The 23154-nt window shown below is 41.5% G+C and overlaps 1 protein-coding gene across 2 annotated transcripts in view; it reads right to left on the reverse strand.

Annotated features, from left to right (window-relative positions):
- Window positions 1–639: 639 nt before the first annotated feature.
- Window positions 640–23154, reverse strand: part of cxxc4 (CXXC finger 4) — a 59297-nt gene continuing 36782 nt past the window's right edge. For both annotated transcript variants that reach the window (XM_063884422.1, XM_063884423.1), the window contains exon 3: window positions 640–815. In XM_063884422.1, the coding sequence (XP_063740492.1) occupies window positions 717–815 (99 nt within the window). In that variant the 3' untranslated portion in view covers window positions 640–716. The remainder of the gene's footprint in view (window positions 816–23154) is intronic.

A 23154-nucleotide genomic window follows, 5' to 3' on the forward strand; every position in this document is an offset into this window, starting at 1 on the left:
ACGTTCTCTTTGACCCAATTCTCATGTTTTTGGAGTAATTACACAGTTTTGACAAACAGAAATATTGTTTTCTGGCATCACTTTAACTTTTTACGGGGAAAATCAGCATGAGGGCGCAGCGCCCCTGTTCCCCGGTTTAGACAAAACCTTGTATTACACCTTTGAAGAAAACAGAACATAATACTTTATGTACCAAATGACATTAATCATGAATGACAGAACTTTGGGTTAGTTGAGCCTCCACGTTTAGCCATGGTAATCATCTGTAAAAGAGTAGCAGAGAAAGAGAAATGGTCAAATGATATATTGTATTTGTTTGTCATCACTGGTTCTCCTTTCCCTCTCGTCCTCCTCTCCTGACCCGCACAGCAGAACGATGTTGATGAAGGTAGATGTCAAGATCTTACCGCCCACCTCTGTGCCGGCCAGATATCCCTCTTGGTAGATGGGTTATTTATACCAGGCACCTTGATGTTTGAAGGTTTAGCTTGACCTAAAAAAAAATCCATTCCCTCATCCATACCCTCTGCCACTCAGCTTTATCTGGCTACAGTTGTGTGTTGTTGTGTGTGTGCACGGACACTTTTATACGTGCAAGCTGACAGGTTCTTTTGTCTGCTTGACTCCCCCTGCAGTGAGTTGAAGTAGGGGTCACGTGACATCCCATATTACCCTCCTCCTCCATGGCCTCACTCTTCTTCTCCTCCACTTCTCTGTCATCCTTCTCCATCCTTCCTAATCTTTTCATCCCTCTTCTTTGCTTTGTGGCCCGTTTCAGAGATGTTTCCTTCCCGTTCGGGCGATAGGAACCAGAGCTGTACACAGATGGGGGAGATTCACGTAAAATCAGGAAAGCAAACAGAGCTTTATTTGGCCTTCCAAGGCGAAGATGATGAAGATGATGATGATTGCTGCTATATGACATGAGGAGTTTTTACAGGACAACTTGTTTCATTAAAGTTGTCAAGTCTTTTAGATGTTATTTTATCCACTTGGTTTAATTACATGCTTTACAACATTCATTAGGACTAACACAAATGATAAACAAGCGAATAAACGAGTTTGCTTCTCACGGCACTCATGTCCATGGTGACCAGCAGCACAAAGGAGGAAACTAAAGGAGTGACATTTAATGGATGGATGGCATGAGTCATCTTCAACCTAATTAACAGACTCACCTACACAACCACATATCCTTTCTACCGTCAGTCTAAAACATGCTGCATTTATCACAGTGAAACAGCAAAGTATAGGACTGTAATGTGTACATGCAGATAAGAAGATGAAATGGATTACTAAATGGATATTTTATTTCTAGTGAGAAGACAAAGAGGACATATTATGCTCATTTTCAGGTTGAGACTTGTGATTGGTCAACCGCTTAGAGATGTCCCACCTCCTTAGCCAATCACTACACGTAGTGATGTCCGTATGTTTTGGAAGTAAACAAAGGAGTCCAATTGAGGCGTTTCAGGCAGGGAAGACAAACTCCCTCTGGACAGCACTGTGGGATGTAAGCCTTTGCAGACCATTTACATGCACTAAGACCTATATAACACACAACAGGAAAGGGGAAACCCCAAAGAGCGTCATACGGGCTCTTTGAAACAAAACCCAGTTAAGCTCTGTTTTAGGTTTTGCTATGTTTATGTTGCATTGTTGGAGGACCGTTTACATTTGATTTCTACACTGTAGCTACTGTATAAATGACAATAAAGCCTTTGCATCTCGAATCTAACTTTGAATTACCTGCAGTTTGATGTAGTTGTAATGTTAATTTGGTCTCTATGATCAGATGAGAAAATGTTCAAGGGTCAATCTTTTGTTTGTAAATGGGCGTCACTGATGGGGCTAAATGTTTTGCAACTTCAACATTAATACACCCATGTACAGCTGACGTCACCAAATAACTAGGAAGCAGGGCTTTTGGTATGTTTACATTTACAGTTCCCCCTTCACTGTAGGAACCAAACCACTTCCCTCTGGTTTTGCCATTGCTTCAATCGTTCCCTTTTTGGGAGGAAAAACCGTAACCATATCCGTGAGGAGTGGAGTAGGCTTTAGATTAGAGGATGTGTACAAGACTACTTCCTACAAAATGAAAATCATTACATTGTTCTCCAATTTAAAGACAGAACCGTTCGTAAATGCTTGATAATGTTTCAAGACTTTTGTGCAAACAGGAAGTGACTTTCACTCCACTTCACCTTCCGATTTGTAGTTGTTTTCAAAGGACGTTTTTATTCAGTCACGTCCTCTGCTTTCTACTTTTACATTAACAGTTTTCATACTACCTCGTGTGTTTCTTGCTACGCCAAAACAAAAATTGCGGTTGTTCATCCTCAAATTATAAAAGAGGATGTAATTTGGGGATGTTTCCTTCAGACAGCAGTCTAGATGCTTTTACCGCCCTCACTCATTTTGTATGAATGCATGTCATAACTGCAGTTCCTCAAAATTGAGAATGTGTGTGAACAGAAAAGAGTAGCGCTCATTTTCTCTACGGGTGGTTAGTGCATAAGGGAAGTCGTTGTTGCTTGAATAACGTAGACATTGCAGACTGTATCAGTCAGAACTGAGAGGGTAAATATACGACTGCAACAGAAGGAAAAGTGGAGAGATTCAGGGGCCTTTATAGGGGGATCAGATTAATTAAATCTCACTTAATCCGTATTTTCTGCTTAAAGAACGTGAAGGGTGTGGCAGTTTAATCTGACCCCTGGGCTAAGGTGCCACTGCATCAACAGTGTTTAAATAACACATCAACTTTACGCCACTCACACAGATTTGTTCCCTTTAGCTTCTAGAAAAACCTATATATATATATATATACCTTCCTGGCATAACACTCACAGAAACCCATTTCTACTGAGGATAGTGGAAAATCACAACACCAGATTGAAAAGTAGAAAGATTGTTCTTTATAATTTCCATTATTTAAAATAAAACATGGCACACTTATAAGAACTATATAGGCCTGCTGAAATATCAATGAAGCCATCAAATTCAAATAAAGATCTATCAAGCAAGGTAGAATTTATAACAGAGGACAGGAAGTGCAAGATGCTTCCTTTCTCTCAGGAATAACGTGGGATTTCTTTCATTTCTCTGATCCCCTCGGTGGACTTTTTGAGCTAAATGCACCACAAACTGCAAGTTAAAGTGTTCAACCATCGTTTAGTTTTACTCAAACTTCAAACACAATATATTTTCCAGGGCATATCACACACTATTTGCTATTAGCCCTGGACATTCACAGCTCGACATAAGGGTCATTTCACAGATTACAAAGTCATTTTTTGAGGTTCTGTTTCGAAATAAGAAGTTATGCAACGAATGCCTTTAGGGAGTCAAGATTGATATTTAAGCAACACCAAATTAGGTTATTAAATTCACTCAAAAATAAATAGTATACACGTTGATGTTTGTAACATCTTTAAACCACGGTAACTGTGCAGTGAACATCTGATGAGGATATGGAAAGTACACTTTTTTACACGACAAATTCACAAGAGATTTCAGTTGAACGTGATTTGATTATGTTGCTTTGCTTTTAAGCTTTTAAAGATTGCTTTCCAGTCCACAATAAGTAGCACAAAAGCTGCCCGGAAATAGCAGGAAACTATCCTATACCGAATTCCACAGTAAACTTTTGACACGTAGCACTCAGATAGACCTTTTTGATGTCTGAAAATAACTCTGTATCCAGGTGTTGATGCGTGAAATGTTATTAGCAGTGTTGGCAGGTCTGCATGTTTCCGTACAGTACGTACACTTCAGCCTGCTCTTGTTCTCTGGAGTTATTTACATCAGAGGCCCCAAAACACACACACACACACACACACACACACACACACACACACACACACACACACACACACACACTTTCAGGCTCCCAGTACAGGAATGGGAGGATTACTGTGTTATCCCTGGGAGAGGGGGAGGGATAGAGACAGGTTCAGGTTCAGGTTCAGGGTATTTATTTGCAGCTGTAGGTAGATTTTATTTTGCAGATAAAAGACAAGGGATCCATTATGACACACACTTGTCTAAAACAACACACACATTTCTAAAAAAATTACCCCCTGCTCCGGTGCACATTATCCCGCTTATTACACGGCCACATACTAAACAAACTAACTCCCAATATGGATTTGTAATAGTTTTATTGACTACAAATTGACAGTTTTTCTTCCACCGTAAAACATCCAACATCTGGAACTGCGGCAACGACAAAGTAACTGAAAGTGAACGGCAGCACTGATTTATGTTACTGTACCTGTCCAACTTCACAGTTTCTGTAACACTAACAAGTCCTTAAACAATGCCAGAGGCCAAACCGTGTCCCTGTTAGCATTTACTTTCTGTCTGTCTTCTTCTGTGGATTTATCTGGCATCCAACACTCTCTTATTCTTAGATAGATTGATAGAGGTACTTTATTGATCCCAATTGGGGATTTTCTTTGCACAAGGCATTGTACATTACAATAGAAATAAAATAGCATGTCGGCTTATAACCTCTTTCCTTCTCTCCCTTTATCCTTACTTAGCAAAAGTGAGGCAATGCTTAGAAGCGCTGTGTTATCGAGTATTAATAACCTCTGAAATTTCAAATTGACCAATAAGAATTGAGTATTTAACTTAGCCGTGTAATAAAAACATTTATAAACCACTAGTACAAACATGAGAATCCACAAAGTTAGAAAATGAATATGCATTGCCTCCATGGCGTCTGTGTGACACTGCTGGAACAGAACTGTTTTTATACCGCTTTGTTCTTCACTTTGGGACAACTAACCTCCAGCCCGAAGGAAGAAGGTTCAATTCTAAACTAAAAAAGACAGCGAGAGAAAGGAAGGAGGAAGAGAGGGTCTGGAGGGGAGGGAAAGGTAGTTTGGAAGTGCAGTGGGAGGCGAGCAGGTGAAGATTTCAGCCTGAGTGCTCCACTCATGCAGCGGAAATGCTGAGGAGGTCAGTCACCAGCCACCCCGCCTCCTCCTCTCCATCTCTCCCTGTCATTCAACCTCCCCTCCTCCTCCCTCAGCGCCCTTATCTGTGCCAGTATTTCCTTTCCTCTCGAGCCACGTGCCATTTTGACAAACAGATTTATTGGTTACGTCATATTTCTTCCCTGTTTTAATCAAATGCCGGAGCGGCGGGGCTGACTCGTGTTCAGATTAATATCGCCATTGATCAGATTGGATGGAGGTGTCCTCGCACCCGCACCATAACCCACCACTACTCAAGCCCCCCCCCCCCCCCCCCTTTCAAACCCAACACACACACACACACACCGGACACACACACACACACACACACACACACACAGACACCCACCATGACTCTTTCATTGCTCGGAAAAGGCTCTGCACTCTGAGAATTCCAGTAATGTGTCTTTCCCTGTGTGGCTGATTTCAGTCGCATGCTTCATATTGTGTGTGTGTGTGTGTGTGTGTGTTGTGTGTGTTGTGTGTGTGTGTGTGTGTTTTCTTCAGCAGTATTTTCCCTTGTGAGAGAGTGTGTGTCACCTCACATTGCCTTTGTTCATAAATGACTCCTCTTGTTTTGATTCTTAGTGCTGCTTTTTCTGAGAAATCCTGTGTGTGTGTCTGAACTTACATAATTTACAGTCATCGCAATTTTTTGGGGTGGAAAGTAAGAAGGATCTTTGTGGTTGACAGTGAGATACTGTAAAGAGAGAGGTGAGGAGGGTGGATGCTGAGGTGGAGGAGAGCTGGGGACAATGCTGCACGAGGAAGTCATTTTAACAAACACACCGTGGTGGCCAGGGCCGATTGAAGCTATCAGCACTGCTCTTTCTCCCGCCAGCTACCACACACACACACACACACACACACACACACACACACACACACACACACACACACACACACACACACACACACACACACACACACACACACACACACACACACACACACACCATCACACCATCACACCACCTCTTTGACAGTGCTTTCACCCATTCCCCGGCCCACCACCTTTCGTCTCCACGGCCTGCCAGTCACGAAGCCGCAGCCCGCCACTCTTCCCCACGTCGATCATGCGTGACATGGGGGTCAAAGAACCTCGCCGCCCACCCCCCCCCCCCCCCCCCGGCGGCTTCACCCCCCTGGCCGCGACCGGGCCGGCGGTCTGCCGCTCGCGCAGGGAAATTACCACACATCTTTTGTTGCTAAGTGCATGGGTGAGTGATGAACAGAAGCGGCCTTTGGCAGACGCTAACTGCAGGGGTGTGAAAGGCGGTGTGCGAGGGGGCGGGGGAGAGAGGGGGAAAATGTAAAGAGAGCGAGAGAGAGTGCTGGGAGGGAAGTGGCGGCTGGTGGTGAAAGGATAGGAGGAGGGGGGATGGGGGTGATGAGGAGGATGGAGGAGGTAGGGGAGTCGCAGCCTTCTGATTAAGGGCGAAAGACTGCAAGCTGAGGTGGTGGGGGTGGAGGAGCAAGAGGGGAGGGGAGAACAGAGTGAGAGAGAGACGGGAAGAGGAGATAGAGGGGAAAGAGAGAAAGGAGAGGTGGGGGAGGGGAAGGAGGGACATTTTAACGAAGCTCAAAGCCTCTGCCATCTCTGAAAAGCAAGAAAGGAGACAGACACGGAGGAGAGCGGCCGCGCAGGCTGGTGTTAACAGCCTGTTAGTTCTGCCCTCGCTTTTCTTCCTCTGCTGCCTCTTTGTTTGTCATTTGCTGTTTAGAAAAATGTGAGCCTGGACTACGCCGGGCTTTCGAAAGAAACTTTGAATATCTGCCTTGAGAGATACAGTAGGGTGTTAGTTTTCCGTTGGACCGTCGAGGCCGTAGAACTTGTTGATTATGGAATTTTATGCATTCCATTGTAAACAAGATCTTTTATCGAACCGTTTATATCTGTGTTTAGAAAGTCTTATTATTTTGTGTAATTTCTCCTCATTTCAGTGCAGCTTTCTCCCTTTTCGTCTACTTGCAAATTAATTGACACAATAATATACAAAACAATAAAATACTTTAAATAGCAAAAGGCAAAATTCCTTCATGCAATTGAAATTCTTGATGTGTGCGAAATGCCATATTTTGTATTTGATATATGGGAAATATAGTAAATGCCCCCCCCCCCCCCCCCCCCCCCCCCCCCCCCCCCCCCCCTTCTTTGTTTACTTCAGTAACAGAGTGACATTACTATGTAACACTCTCACTTCTATTGGTTAGCCCTCCAACACATTGTACATGATAAGCTAAGGGACAAGACTTCTCTTAGCTGTTGACCGATCACAATAGCGGGCCAGCAACCAATCAGAGCAGACTGGGCTCTGGCTTTCAGACAGAGGGTGAAAAGAGGTGCTGCAGCACAGGCAGTATGAGGAAAATAAAGAGCTGTTTGAACATTAAAGCATGGAGACATGTCACAGTAGAGGTAAAAAAACAAACAATTATGAATTCTGAAAATGAGCAGAACAGGGCCCCTTCAAATTATTGTAGGGCGCAAAGAGACATTTCATATATTTGACTGCTTCAGAAAACAATTAAAAGAAAGTACAACACACACCAGCTCGTTCAGCTAAATGTGAAATGGAGACACCGGATCAGGATGCTCTGAATAATCGAGGTGCAACCTTTTTATAAGTGTAACAAATTCATGCTGAACTTAAGACAAGTGCCATTTAACATTATTGAGGAGAGGATGGAAAACTCATGAACACAGGATGAGAGAGAGAGAGGGGGAGAGAGGAAGAGGGAGAGCACCTGTGTCATTGTTATGCCTGTTGCCTGGTTACAACATTTTTCACCGTGCAGTAGACGGGAAGCCATGCATGAAGAAAGGTTTCCTCTTAGAAAACAAAAGCGTTTAAAAAAATATAATTCCATATTTCACAGAGGGGTTTTTTCTTGTGTTGAAGATGGCATTTCTATTTGGCATCTATAATCTCTCTGGGAATTCTCAGCACAAACAGGCGTCGACAAAGAAACCGAGCTAAAGTCAGCCGCAGCGCACAATATACCAGTTTAGTTTCACAAATGACCAGTTTTACCTGTTTGGAAACACACAGACATGGTTTCTGATCTGCCAAAGATGCCCTATAGTGTGTATATATTTATCATAGGGTATGATGGGACTGCACTGCTCTGTGACTTTCCAACATGGCCACTGTTTTAACTTAAGCAAAACACCTATTGAGACGTCAATACCACCGAATTTAAAATCTCCGGTGCGACCGATTTTTGTCCTTTATGCCTGTTATTTATTTGTGGATACACAAAGTTATTGCTTCAAAGAAGTATGAGAACACCTAAGTATAATTCTAAGCTTTTGCTGGGAGAGAGAAGGCACATTTACACAATTTTCTGTCTGTCTTCGGAAATGTTTGCTTCCACAAAAACGAATGCCTTTCCCGTCGGCCATGGATGATCTAATTAGCAAATGATAGCAGGCTAACACGCTTATCTCATATAGTGATGATGGTTAACAATAGACATCAGCATGTTAGCATTGTAAACTAAACACCCCTTAGCTCCGGCTCCAAACATACACTGATATAAAAGTGGCGTGATATTTTTATCAAACTCTGGGTGAGAAAGCTCATAAAGAATATTCTCCAAAAATGCTGAACTTATCTTTAAGAGCGTGTTTGATGCAACCTTTTTGACTGTAGGCTAGATATTAATTAAAATGTTTGAGAGGAATATTTTAACCACTGACTATTAGGGTTGCAGTTTAATGGACATCTCATTTGATTCATAATAAAGACATTTAAAATATACAAACTCCGGTCTTTATAAAGAGCAGACACTTGTCATATTTCCTATCAGTGTGATATTCCCTTAACACTACGCTTTTAAATCCTTTTAGTTTAAGGCGGCTGCACACCAAGATTGAATAAGCATTTTGCCCTTGGACAATCATTTTGACAAAGATATCATAAAATGTACTTAATAAAATATATATTTTTTGACTGCTCTATATTATTCCCTATACAATTGACCTACTTCTGAAGATCTCTGAGAAATGTGACTTTATGTTAAGATACGTTTGATAATGACGGATATCTGGCCCGTCAGGTTTTGTTCCAGATGTTGAATTCTACAAAATCAAACATTTGAATGCGGCTTATAATTGATTTATATTATATATATATTTTCCTTTATACAATTAATCTAATGCTGACCACAAAAGTATTTGCAAATCTACACCACTGTTCATAAGTGTGCGTTTTTGTACTCCCTCACTATGAGCAACACCAGGCAGTGGGTGTTGTGAGGCCTCATATATTTTTCCTCAACAACCCTGGACAGCCTGTCCACTGGAAAACAAACACCTGTTGACAGCTGGAGGAAGGAGCCTGTTGCTGAGAGTAGCACAGGAGAGAAGGTTGCTGTAAAAATGTGGCTCTAGAAACCATTTTTAAAAGACGGAGCAGCTCAAAGATGGAGGCCTGCGTGCATCTCTTAAACCCAGCACGTTTCCTGCTGGTGCATTCTCTTCTTACGGTGCAATCAAGACTGGAGCGCAATAAATGTCCAGCTACTTGTTGATTGCCTACAGTGGAGAGCCATCCAATTGCTTCAAATACCTCTCCTCTTTAAGTTGGACCAATCACTGCACAACCTTCATTATCTCCTTTCAAAGTGTGTGATATAGTATGAGTATATGTAGGATGTGTAGCTGTGGAACTTTCCAGGCATTTCAGGCGGTTGAGTTTGTTAAAAAAAACGGGTCCCGTTTTCAGTGGATGTATTTTTCCTGCAAATCATCCAATCCATGCTTGCTGAGATATACTGTACACCTTGGTTTTGATTATTCAAAAGAAAAGGGAACATTGATTTGGTTTTAACTTTCATTTCATAGGGATATAGAATATTCTGCATGTTCCACTCAGGGATTTCTTTTACATTGTCTTTAAATTCCTTTTTCTGACACACTTTAAACCTTAAAATCTGCCTGGAATAATATTAATCTTGAAACTGAAAGGAATAGTTCAGCATAATGATCTATATATGTTACTGTGTTTATTCTCATACATCTTATTAATGAGTTCAGAAATTAAGTTTGAATGTGTTTTGCTCTCATGTTTGATCAGCAAACAGATTTTATTCTGGGATATTTTCCTATTATCTCAATAAATCCCATAAGATTGAGTTTGAAGTCAATCACAGGTAATAAACATCACACTAAAACTCAGTGAGTTTTCCAGGATACATTTGAACCAACAGGAGCTAAAGGGTTGTACAATAATGCATCATATTGTCTGAGGATTTCATCATGCAACATATTATATTTAACGATACCAGTCGACTCTTTCAGAAAACTTATTTATGCCCTTCTAAATATGTTAAAAATATGTCAATTAAAATAGATGCTTCTTTTCTCGTCGGTCTCAAAGCTTTCTGCTTCTTCAGTACGGAGGGTGAAACGTGTCCGTCTTTGCGCTGGTCTTCAGGGGCCTTGCTATGTAAGCCTTGCTCATGAACTATGAAAGCCGGCCCTTGCTGCGGCTTCTTTCACTCGGATGAAACACCCCCATCTTTGATGGCTGTTTGTACCAGAAATCCCTCCCCACCCCCACCAGCAGCAGCCCCCATCTGAAGTAATGTGCAGCAGCGTAGAAATCTCGCCGCTCAGTCATAGTGGAGAGAGCTTTTTGATTTCTAGGGATAAAGAAAGCTACGCTATTTACAGCATACATACCGACTCGCCTTATAGCCTCAGAGTTCTGATTATTTACACATTACTGGTGGATGGTTGTGTTACTTATTAACTATTTCTTCCAGTAATTTGTCTTCTGGACATAAAGTGAAAGCAATAGTGTGTTGTGTCGTTGTGTCACTCGTCCTACTCAATGAAATCCAGATTTTTTCCCCCTATTTAATAATTTGTTTCCTTCAAATTTGTTGTGTTTTCACAGTACTGTGTCAAACCCCCGTTATCCCACAGTTATTGTCTTGGTCTGAACCACAATTCTACCAAACTCTACGTTTATTAAAGAGAATTTGTAGAAATACTCTTCATCTCACCACCACACGCTACCATTTTGGAAGTTACACCAAAAGCCACCGGACACATTTACAGTCATAGGTCTGGACAGAATGGCCCTGAGGATGACTACATCATAGAGTTCATATGTTGTTGTGCTGCTGCACATTGCTGAAAACATACTGTTTTACCCAATTAACTGACTAGTTTTTATCAATTGAGAATGCCACAAATGCAAAGTTCCTGTTGTTGTTTCATCCAACAGTGTGAAAATCTAAAGAGATTGCATATTTGGTAGTTCTTCTTTCGTCACCTTTTACCTAGCTGTCCAATCCCAGGGAAAGAGGGACGGGAGAAATGCCACAAAAACATGCACTGTACAAGTGCCTTACAACAACAACTCAGAGCAATTCATACACATATACTGGCGAGTTCATCTACGTTCCAGAATTCATGCAGACGCTTTTACCTCCGCGTTTCATCCATGTCATGCTACCAGACGCAATATTAAGTGCCTCATAATACTAATATGTGTCTCAGCTGAAAAAAAACCACATTTCTCTTCAGTGTTCTGATATTACATGTGAACCAGTGATTAACGTTTTGAAACCCTCGTCTTTCTTATGTAGAAAATAATAATATACATAACATAAATCTACCAATAATGCCTCTCTTTATAGAGGACAAAAAACTGGTAAAATCAAGTAATTTGCACAAAAAAACTAAAAACGGTGATCTATCAATATCACCATAGGGGGGAAATCCCTTCACCGTGACATCCCTTAATGTAGACATGAAACAAAAAGATAAATGTGACAGTCTGTGCAGTGGAAAAACCTTCCTTTCACCCCACCTGCTGAAAGAGATTGAACGAAACGCTCCATGGAGGAGGTGGTGGGTGATGCGCACCAAACTCAGAGTGCTGCCTGCGTCGACCCGGGTTCACGTTACCCTCTCTGGGGTCACATTTCACATGCCCTCCTCCAGCTGCTCGACACCACGGCAACCTCAGCCAATGATACCGCGTACTGAGACAAAGCCACAGGTGAGATGTGGAGGAAATCCACCTGAATGTAAAGCAAAGTATACACAAATACTACATCATTATGTGGCTATATTAGTATTCCCCTTCCACCGTCAATGGTCATCTGGTAGAAGTATCTTTTTCGACTGTTGCTATTGGTTGAGAAATTGGTGACGTAATCAACAATTGCAGAAAAAAATCAAGCAATGACAGAAAGTTACAGGTGAAAAGTAGAGGAAATTCACCTGAATATAAAGCAAAGTATACAGAAATACTTTATCATTATGCTACATTAGTATTCCCCTCCACCGTCAATGGTCGTCCTGCACAAGTATCTTTCGACTGTTTCTATTGGTTGAGAAATGGTGACTTAATCAAGCAATAACGCTGGAAACAAAATGATTCTCAGCTAATCTTCTGGCCAATCATAAGCAAAGGTAACGGCTTGGATGCGGGCAAATGAGCCGCTGCCTCGCACGCACACGGGCTAATGACATGATTATCTGCTCATCAGGGTGATGTGAGTGTGTTTGTGTGAGACTGTGTGTATGTGTGTGTGAGTGTGACAGTCTATATGTGTGCTGCTCTGGGGTTGGTGGTATAGGTGTTGAGAGGGGGAGATGGGGGGGGGGGGGGGGGGTGTGCTGGTCACATCTCAGCATGGTAATAAAAGCCGGAGCTGTTGTCACAAAACTCAGCCCCTACGCCCAGCTTTTAAGTGCTGCCTCTATTCTCAGAGAGCAGCAGACACATTACAGAGAGAGGAGAGAGGAAGAAAGGCTCGGGGAAAGGGAGAGAGAGAGTGGGGGGGCGAGAGAAACGAAGGGGGGTTGCGAGGCCTGTGGCTGAAGGATTGATTTTAAATGTTCTGCAAAGGCAGTGTTTACTATCCTCTCTGGCTAGCCCCCTGACAGCGCCAGCATCAAAACAAGATTTGTCCCCCCCTCCCCCCACCCAACAGAAAGAGAGGAAGGCAGTGGTTGCTCAAAACGTCGGTTCTTCTCCGTGGCTAAATGCTTATTCTCCCCGAAAAAGTAGTACAGTTGATGCATGCTTTATATATATTTTTGTTTCTGATCCTTTTTGCTTCTTAAGTAACTCAATTCGACGGTGGCCGAGAGGTGCAAACGCGCTACAACGACTCAAAGCACGTCCATTAGGAGAAACGCGCTGGTCTTTTAAAAACGATCCGAATATCAAAACACACATGTGCCAAAACACATGCAAATGAGGAAACGTCTTCACCAACTCGACAACACGTGCGCAGCGTTTACTAAAAGTGCTGTATACACGAAATGCTGCAAATCAAGATTCCTAAAATGTATGTTCCATCCATCCATCCATCTTCTCCCGCTTTTCCGTCAGGGTCGCGGAGGTAACAGCTCCAGCAGAGAGCCCCAAACTTTCCTTTCCCTGGCCACATCAACCAGCTCTGACTGGGGGATTCCAAGGCGCTCCCAGGCCAGTGAAGAGATAGAATCCCTCCACCTGGTCCTAGGTCTACCCCTCGGTCTCTTCCCAGCTGGACGTGCCTGGAACACCTCCCTAGGGAGGCGCCCAGGTGGCATCCTCACTAGGTGCCCGAACCACCTCAACTGGCTCCTTTCAACGCGAAGGAGCAGCGGTTCTACTCCGAGTCCCTCCCGGATGACTGAACTTCTCACCTTATCCCTAAGGGAGATGCCAGCCACCCTGCGGAGAAATCCCATTTCGGCCGCTTGTATCCGCGATCTCGTTCTTTCGGTCATGACCCATCCTTCATGACCATAGGTGAGGGTAGGAACGAAGATGTTTTATGAGTTTATTTTAACAATGTAATCACGTAATTCCTTCTGATATTTTAGCCAATTTCATAATCCCCCGGACGTCAACAAGCTCTGCCAGCTGCGTGCGTCACTTTTTAGCTTCGCCTGGTTCCGTTGTGTTTGGTTTCTTCTCGCAGTGTTTTGTTTTTGCATCATTGTCTTAATGCAGCGCTTTTAGTAACAGTGCACACACTTCGTCGAGATGGCAAATGTTTTCTAAAAGCTGCGCATGTGTTGTCACGTTGGTGGAGATGTTTCTTCTGTTGCATGCGTTTTAGCAAATTTGTGTTTTTAAATACCCATCATTTCTAAAACGGCATTGCATTTCTCCTAATGGAAATGTTTTGGGTACGTTTGCACTTGTCAGCCACCGTAGGATTTTATTTATTGACATAATTCAGTACATTTGACCTCAAACGTTTTACATTACAAACTTGTGTGGCGTACTTTGTCATTGTGAGAGATTTTTAATCGTTCCACTTTGTATCGCTGTGTAAAGGACAGAAAATGGTCTTGATGAGTTCTAATGGGCAAGCGTGACTCATTAGCGGTCATTATTTATGGGTGAGACATTAATGTGCTTCACCCTGGCACTGGTTCTCACTACAGTCCCGGGAGCAGATAACTTCTAACTCAACTGCACAATGTGGAAACCGAAATATTATCTGAAGGCGCTCTCAGACTGTGTTCAAAGCACTATTGTAAAAGAAGAATAAGATGTATATGTGAAAGCCGGTGTTCTTCTGTTTGTTTCTTATTGTCAGAAAATCTCATGAAAAGTCCAAAACCAACATGTCAGTCGTCCTCTCAGTACTTTCCAACTTCTGTCTGTGGCTCTCAGCTTCTAGGCAATTGTGCTCCTATTGTAGGGAATGAATCTTAAAAGAAAATTGGTCACAAATATATACACTTTTTTTCAAAATGTCTGCTCTGTAGTTTTTACCAAACTCAAAAAAGAGTAGACTATTTGTTGGGCACTATTATATAGGCTACAGCCCCGTAAAAAAAAGAGACCACTTCAGCATTGTCATTTTCTCTGGTTTTATTATTTATAGGTTTGTCTTTGAGTTAAATGATCTCTGTGTTGAAATTCAACAGACACTGCAACTTCTGCCATACATGTAGAGATTGAGATTTAAGAAACACTTGGAGTGGTCTCTTGTTTTTTTCCAGAGCTGTATGAATATGGGCACTCTTTGAGCTAGGCTAATTAATACTAAAGCAACAGGGTGTGTAAACTACAGTACCCACATATATGGTCGGAATGACGGTAAATATGGCGTTCCTATACAATGAAAGGACTTTATCATTTTACCTTTTTAATGGGAATTTTTTTGACGTATCACAAATACTAAATGTCAAATTGTTCCTTAAATCAGGTAAGAAACTTATTTAGTTTGGTTGCATTTAGTTTAGTTTTGATTTACATTGCTTACTACCTGCTTAAAAAGGGTTAAAAACTGCAAACTGAGACGAGATGCTTTTCAACTGAGGCATAATGGCGGGTGCAGTTTATTTAAGATAAGATGAGATGTACCTTTATTAATCCCCGTGGGGAAATTTGATGGATTATGCAGCAACAGAGAAGAGGAAAAACAGTACAGATTCACACAGGGATATGAAACACAAATTTAAAATCAAATCTTGACTGGGATTTGAATGGGAAAGTCATGATGGAGGAGAAATTGTTGACACAGTAATGAAGGAACATGTCACCAAAGGAGCCAAACCGCATACAAAGGTGAAACCTATCGGCATGAATTGTGTTTTTGTAGGATTTGTTCATCAGTTTTATCCTTCATACTCAATTGACCAGGTGAAACGCATCAAGCAGAACAATTTCTTTACAGTGTGGAGACATTTCCTACTATAGTTTCTGCATGCAGTTTGTGTCTACATTTGGGAGGTCTCTGCTCCAAATAAAAAACAGTGGGCTTTATTATACTGAAGGTAATGCATTGGCAAGAAATCAGGCTTAATACTAAACTCCATTTGAAGGAGAAAAAATTCCCTTTCGTGCCACGCAGCCACGCTCATAATTATCCGATTGTTGCCGACCATTAGGAATTTGATTTATTGTTCTTTGGCAGTCAGGATGGAGGTTTCTCGCCGCCGCCTTGAACGTGTGTGAAATTCACAAGTCTGCAGGGCTGAGGAGAATATGGGAAGCGAGAGCCATATGTCTGCGCTGTCAGAGAGCCACTTGTTAGAGGAAGTTTAGCCTCCCTGTGCCTCCAGCCACAGCCTTAATTATTAACAACATGTCTCCCTCTGAAGAGCTGTGTGAGGGCGGCTCACTGAAAAAGGTGCTTTGGAGTGCTGGCTGGGTGCAGACCAGCCTCTGGATACTCAGAGATATTCAGTTTCTGTGGAAGTTGTTGGTTCGTAGATGTTTATCCCCCACTTTCCTCTCATGTGTGACTCACTTGTAAACACAAAAGCAGAAACCAGAGTCTCTCTCACATTCAAATCAAGGCAATCATCATCAAGTCAGTCTGCGCCAATGACACGTTTGAAAACCATCCCGTCTGTGGGTTTGTATCCATGTTTCTATCCTTGAATGTTACCATGTTTTTTTCCCTCGTGTAGGAAGAACTGCGTTGATTGGCTCTTGGCTTAATAAGTGACAGGAAGTCCTGATTTTCTGATTTGGTTTAAGATGCATGAGTGGATCATCTGTAAACTCAATGTCTTTGGTAAATTGTAAATGCTGCATCTAATTGGCCCTGGTAGTAGAGATTCATATTCTTAACTAAGGACAAAACAAACACCAAACGTCAATTTAAAAGTAGATTCCGCCTCAAAATACGATCAATTAATTGGAGTTTATAAGTTGTTTTCGGTTTTAATGGACAAAAACACAGGTGATTTAAGAGCGACTCTCATCTGAACTCTAACAATACGCGTTTTTTGGGCTGGATTACTTTATTATTCTATGAGGAAAAACAAAACTTATGAATGTAGATCACATTTTCACTTTCAAATCCAGATCAGTGGATTGAAGAAAGTGAAAAAACATCAGGGAATAAATTGTAAATAATGTGAAAATATGCATGTTTCTAACTCAGATTATTATTGTCATGTTGCAAAATAGCATTTAGCACAAGAACACACTTTTGGATTCCTCATATATGGGCAAACTGTAACTCAAAACCTTACATTTACCAGTAGGGTTGCTATAGTTGGTGTGGCATAATGAAAGGTAATGGATTTCCAAACAGCGTTTAGATAGCATCTAATCAATAGGTGTCTGTTTTCATTTCAGCTGCATTGTAATTATCCAACAATCAGTCAACTGTAATTATCAATTACAAGACTGAGGTGGCTTGATAATTAGCGAATCAGATCAGGTTTACCCTCTGCAATAAAACCAGAATTAGGTCAAGATGTGTTTGGTTCTTGCAGCAGTCACAAGAGTCCCACGAATCATTATGTATGTTACACCCACAGGACATCATACATGTTGGAGAATATATATTCAACCTGTGAGGGGAGAATAATGAAGTCAACCAAAGCAATGACAACTCTGTCCCTGGCATCTTTATCTCAATCAGAGGGAGATAATCATCAATGTACCATTTCCTGATGGACGCATGCAGGACTTACTGCTGCATATATTCCATTCATAAACTGTAAATGTGGTTTAACCGGGCTGCAAGAGTTGGATTTAAAACAGTTTGTATTTATTTTGACTGATATTGCATGTGCAGTTTGATTGCCTATATGAGAAATAATTGATAATTTCTGAAAAATAATTCCCTTTATCATTGAAAAATCTATTAAAATGGCTCAATTTGATTAAAGAGGGTCTGTACCAAACAAGGGTTTTTAATGCACCTCTATAATACGTCATTGAGAAAGATATTGTACATATTTTTCCTTTACCAAATATTGTGTTACTGTAGATATTGCACCAGTCCATATTGTGATTTGGATACAATTTCAAGCATTTGTGCAGCTCTTCTTATTTAGCACACACTGATTTATTGGTTAAATATGCATTGCAGCGGGGTCTATTTGAATCTGATTTCTCTTCTGATATTTCCCTGCTGTCTTCAGTCAGGTGCGCATTAAGGAAATGTTACTCGTTGACCTTTTCATGACTCTCATGTTATCTGTCTTTGTGCCCAAATCTGCCTGAGGGATCTCATTGTAAAAAAAACACCAAGCATCCCGACCAGCACTCACCATCCCCCATACGCAACCACTTAGGAAACACATACAGACGTAGAGGATGCAAAATAATTAACCATGTGTTCTTATCTTTTATGAACTCCAGCAGAGCCTGAATTCCTCATCGAGAATCATACTGTGGTTCTGTACACCTTTTACAAAGCATATATGGATTTATTCAATTCTAAGCCTCCACTTGGTTCCACTTTAAAGATCTGTTCATCAGCTGTTTACGAAACTCTAATAAGAAATCACTTTATGAATGCCTATAATGGTTACATTTTTCAGATCCGTAGTTGAACGACAACTATGAGCCAAACTTGTAAAACCATAAAGTAAACATGTGCAATTATTTGTTGGGATACAGTTTTTATTAGTTTTGTACCGTTTGTTGTGTCAAAATGGAACACCAACTTAAAAAATGTCTCAAAAAATAAGTAATTTATTCTATTTTTAAAGATGTTTAATTTTCTTTTGTAGGGAAATGTGCTGTTGTACTGATAATGGCAGCAAGTGTTATTTTGACCATGACATTTTTTATTATTTATTATTTAAAAATGATGGTAACATCTTCCTTTTTCGGGAATACAAATAGTCAGCCTTACGACAAAATAAACAATAATTATGTCCAGAAAAAAAAATGTCAATGTAAAATCTCTAGAGGTGGCAAAGAGAGGTGCAAAAACGTGACTTGCTGATGCAATTGTGCTTAAATGGGTGTTTAATGGAGATAAAGTAAGATTTGCGCTTCTGTGCGTGTCAGACATGTTGGTTCTGACTTAGTACCAGTTTATGCATTACATACTAATTGGTGTGTAGGAACCATTAACACCCTGGTTATGACAGATACAGTTCACTATGAGAAATATTAAGCCAATTAAGAGCTCTATCTCTCTTCTTAACTCGCTCCCACTATTCATGGTTTCTCTCTTTGACTCTCTCTCTCTCCTCATCCATAAATACCATTATCCGGGCAACGACTCTCTGCAGGGCTGCGAAAACTTTAAACATTTCCTAAAAGAGATGTCAAAGTGCACTTCCTATGGGTTAGCATCAAGTCTCCGGACATTTGAACCAGAATTCAAAAGAAAGATCACTAACGCCCAGGTTATTGTCCTGTTCTTCAGGTTCATGCCCGAGAATGTACTGGTTGTTTAACTCCAATAAATGAGACAAACGTATGCCACTGCTGTCCTAAAAAACAAGTCTAATCCTCAAAAACCGTCACACTAGAGACACTTTCATTGGATAACAAATTATACAAGCATTAATAATTAATGTAATATTTAAAATGGTGCTTTGAGATGCCTAATTAATCCCATTCAACCTATTTATTGAAACTGCCATAGCTGAAAAAGAGAGGCTAAAGAGATAAAATGAGATTTCATTACGGTATTCGGCCAGATCTAATTTGGTCTCTTGTATCTTCTTGTGTGAGTAAATGATAACCTCCCCTGTGCCTTGTTCATGCAAGCGTCCTCTCCCAATGTGTGTGTTCATTTCCGTTTGTAACAGAAAACAGTAGTGTGTGTGTGTGTGTGTGTGTGTGTGTGTGTGTGTGTGTGTGTGTGTGTGTGTGTGTGTGTGTGTGTGTGTGTGTGTGTGTGTGTGTGTGTGTGTGTGTGTGTGTGTGTGTGTGTGAGGCCGTACTGACTGTGACAAGGCGGAGAGACCATGTGATTTCTATCATTTCTTCCTCTCAATCCACAAGAACCCTCACACACCGAAACGCCTGCGTACATATGCAAAATGTTCACTCGCTCACTCGCTCACTTGCTCACTCACTCACTCACTCACTCACTCACTCACTCACACACACACACACACACACACACACACACACACACACACACACACACACACACACACACCAAACCCAATGCCGTGGAACAGCCATCCGTCAAAGTGTGTTGGCGCTGCAGGTCCGGGGGCATTTACATAGATAGATGATGGAGAGATTATGGGGCACAGGGGTTATTAATCATGCTGCTGAGAAGGAGAAGAGGGACTCCTTGGTGTCACTCCTCTCTCCAGGGATGGATCTTTACCCTGGAAATGTCTTTTGTGCCATTTCCCGTGTTCTATTTGCTGCCGAGTTAAACCACAGTGCTATTAGGAGAGCCCTGGCATTCAATATTGCTGCAGGAATGAAAGTACGGTGCAGAAAAGTCCACTTGAAGCCACTCAGATACAGGCATACTCTCCTGAAATGTTGTTACTCAACACCTTAAAAAAAATAAAATAAGAAAACATTTCATTCATAAAATGCTTTTCTAAGTACTCAAAGACAACAAACCTGCATACATGAATCAAAAAAGAAAAAACACACCTGTTTCATCCTTTGTTCACTTCTGTAACATAGTGAGCACAGGCAGTATGAGAAAAATAGAGCATTTTTTGATCATTAAGGCATGTAAACACAGCACAAAATACAAACAAGAACCTGAAAACGGATTTCATATAAGCCACAGCAGCAGGGTTTTGTCTAAACCGGGTAACAGGGGCGCTGTGTCCTGTCACCAAAGTACAGGTTTTTCCCATAAATGTATTAAAGTAATGCCAGAAACAATATTTCTGTTCCTCAACAACTGTCATACCTGCAAACTAGTCACCTTTCGGTGAAATTCGCCGTTTTCAACTCAAAATATGTCATTGATGTGAATCGTTTAGATCCGAAGAGTTTTTTTTTTAGGGGGGGGGGGGGGGGGCTGACCGACGACTGACCGACCAACCGTAGACTGTATAACCGACTGTATAATGAGCAAGAAACAAGTTTGCTATCTTCACAATAAATAAAATCTTTGTTCAAATGACTCGCGTTCCACGACCACCGACCAATCATAAGCAAGATAAACCACAGCGCGCGTTTTTACCCATCGGTCCCTCTTGGAGTGGAGTGCTCAGTCGTCAGCGAGTGGTTCTTCTGGACAATTTTCGGGATACGTTACAGATACAAGTTTGAGGTAGGTCTAGTAGCAGCTAATCTGGCAAAAACATTGTATGCTGTATAATTTTAACGTTGCTGAAGTCAAATTATTTGAGCCAAATAAAGTGTATTAACATGCTTCAGCTGATCAGCTTGTTAGGTTGCTAGCTAACCTCAGTGAATTGTGTTAAAGTTAGCCTAGCTAGACCAGTTCTACGTCACCTCGTTCAATGCGAACAGAATGCGTTTGTGAAGGCTGATCTCCACAGCATCCGTCCTGTTACCTGATATTACTGGCGGCTATGTCATTGTGGTCAGATATGAGAGGGAGGAAAACGAACACGTAATGAACAAATACACACCCGTGTGGTTTAGTGAGTAGCTAGTAGAGGTGCAACGGATCATCATTGATCCGTGATCCGTTCAGATCAATTATTTCGGTTTCGCATTCATCAACTTTTTAGTAGCTACGAAAAGTTTGGAGTTACGAACAAAATCTACAAACGCTGGCGACCGTGTGTAGAGTTAGTTTACAGTAAGCACATATAACGCTTCACTGTTGGAAATGACAGTATTCATATTGCGCTGTGTTATGTACACAAGACGCAGATGCCTTTGAAACACGCGATCTAAAAACGAAAACATATTTTATATGTAGTAACAATTGGCAGGTTTAAGATCCAGATTAGGTTCATGGTTGTGAATTATCTATGTAAATCGACTCTATAGATTACACGTTCATTCTACATGTTGAATGATGATAGCGTAATAAAAATATAGGCTATACATACAATGACAAAACTGCCGTGGGCTTTATGTTATCCGTATCCTTTGTTAAAATTAATGTTCAATAGCTTTATGCCAATGGGAACAACAGAACGTGCGCATTACATATGGACCAATGCGACACGTTCATTACGGCCGTGGACCGATAAACACTCAGTAACGTACGCACACCAACCGGCATTTGCGTATTTAACACCTTGTTTAACACTGGCGTTACCGCCGCTTCACTTAAATAATGAAGAACTGCTTTTAATTACGACTTGGCCGAGATCTTAACATGCTGTTCATGCGTTTCCCATGAATAGCCTACTACTATAACTCGGAGCGGAGCAGGATATAATGAGATGGAGAGGATGTTGTCAAGTGGTGGGCCGTCGTCTTCAATACAGGGAAGTACCCTGCACTGTGTCAGGCAGTCAAGGCTGCCCTCTCAATTTTCCATGGTGCCCTGGTTGAGTCTTCCTTCAGTGTCATGGGGACCATCATTGATCAACGATCAACGTCAATGAAGATCTCCACCCTCAGTGCTGTGCAGACTGTTAAATACACTTTGCAGACCAGGAACCAGACTGGGGTGGAAATGTTCAGAAGGGATGATTTGAAGTTTGGGGAGGTAGATAGGAGGTTGTGTTCTAACGTTAGTGCAGCTGGAACTACGGACAAAGCCCAACGACAGGACAATCAGCTTGTAATCAGAGAAAGGAGGGTTGAGTTTGGCTGCCAGCCAGCTACCAGTGCTGCTAGTAATAGGGCAGAGGTGGTGGAGAACGATAGTGTGGCCCGAAAGAGGCACATTGCCAAGCAGCGAAAACGGGCCCTTGAAAGGCTTGTCCAGGCCAACAGGATGAAAAGATGAAAATAATATTACGTTGATATGTTGCCAAATTTGGCCAATGGGATTTACTGTTGACCTGTCCTGAATGCTTTCCCATTCAAAATGTTTTTAACTGATCAGTTTATGGGTCAATAAATGTGCCATTGTTACCATAAGAAAATGTTGTCTTTTCCCTTTATTTTCTTATGGGAGTACACCAGAATGCTTAATTTGCATGTTAAAATAGCAAAATCTGGGATGCCCCCAGACCCCCCTACAACGGTTTAGTTTGTCACCTTTTTCAGCCCTTCTGAGTTTGCAGGTATGAACTGTATAACTACTCCACAAATATGAAAATCGTGTCTGTTAGAGCGTCAGACGGCGGAGACAGCTTTGTTTTTACAGAGAATAATAAGGGATGGATGTCCGGTGGGTCTGCCGGTGGACGAGTGGCTGGCAGCAGGCTTACACTGAAACTGTGATTTCTGAATTAGTTTCTTTTACTCTCCTTTGTTCTGCAGAGGAAGTAAAGAAACCGGAACTCTGGATTTATTTGTTGTTTGAGGTGCAAAATATGACTCAGCAGATTTAAGACATGAAGGAACTATTATTTTTTGCTTCGCTCTCATGCAGTATTTTCACCCAACAGTGTGCGGGGCCGTAA

The sequence above is a fragment of the Eleginops maclovinus genome, chromosome 5, assembly GCF_036324505.1.
Source record: "Eleginops maclovinus isolate JMC-PN-2008 ecotype Puerto Natales chromosome 5, JC_Emac_rtc_rv5, whole genome shotgun sequence".
Lineage (NCBI taxonomy): Eukaryota > Metazoa > Chordata > Actinopteri > Perciformes > Eleginopidae > Eleginops > Eleginops maclovinus.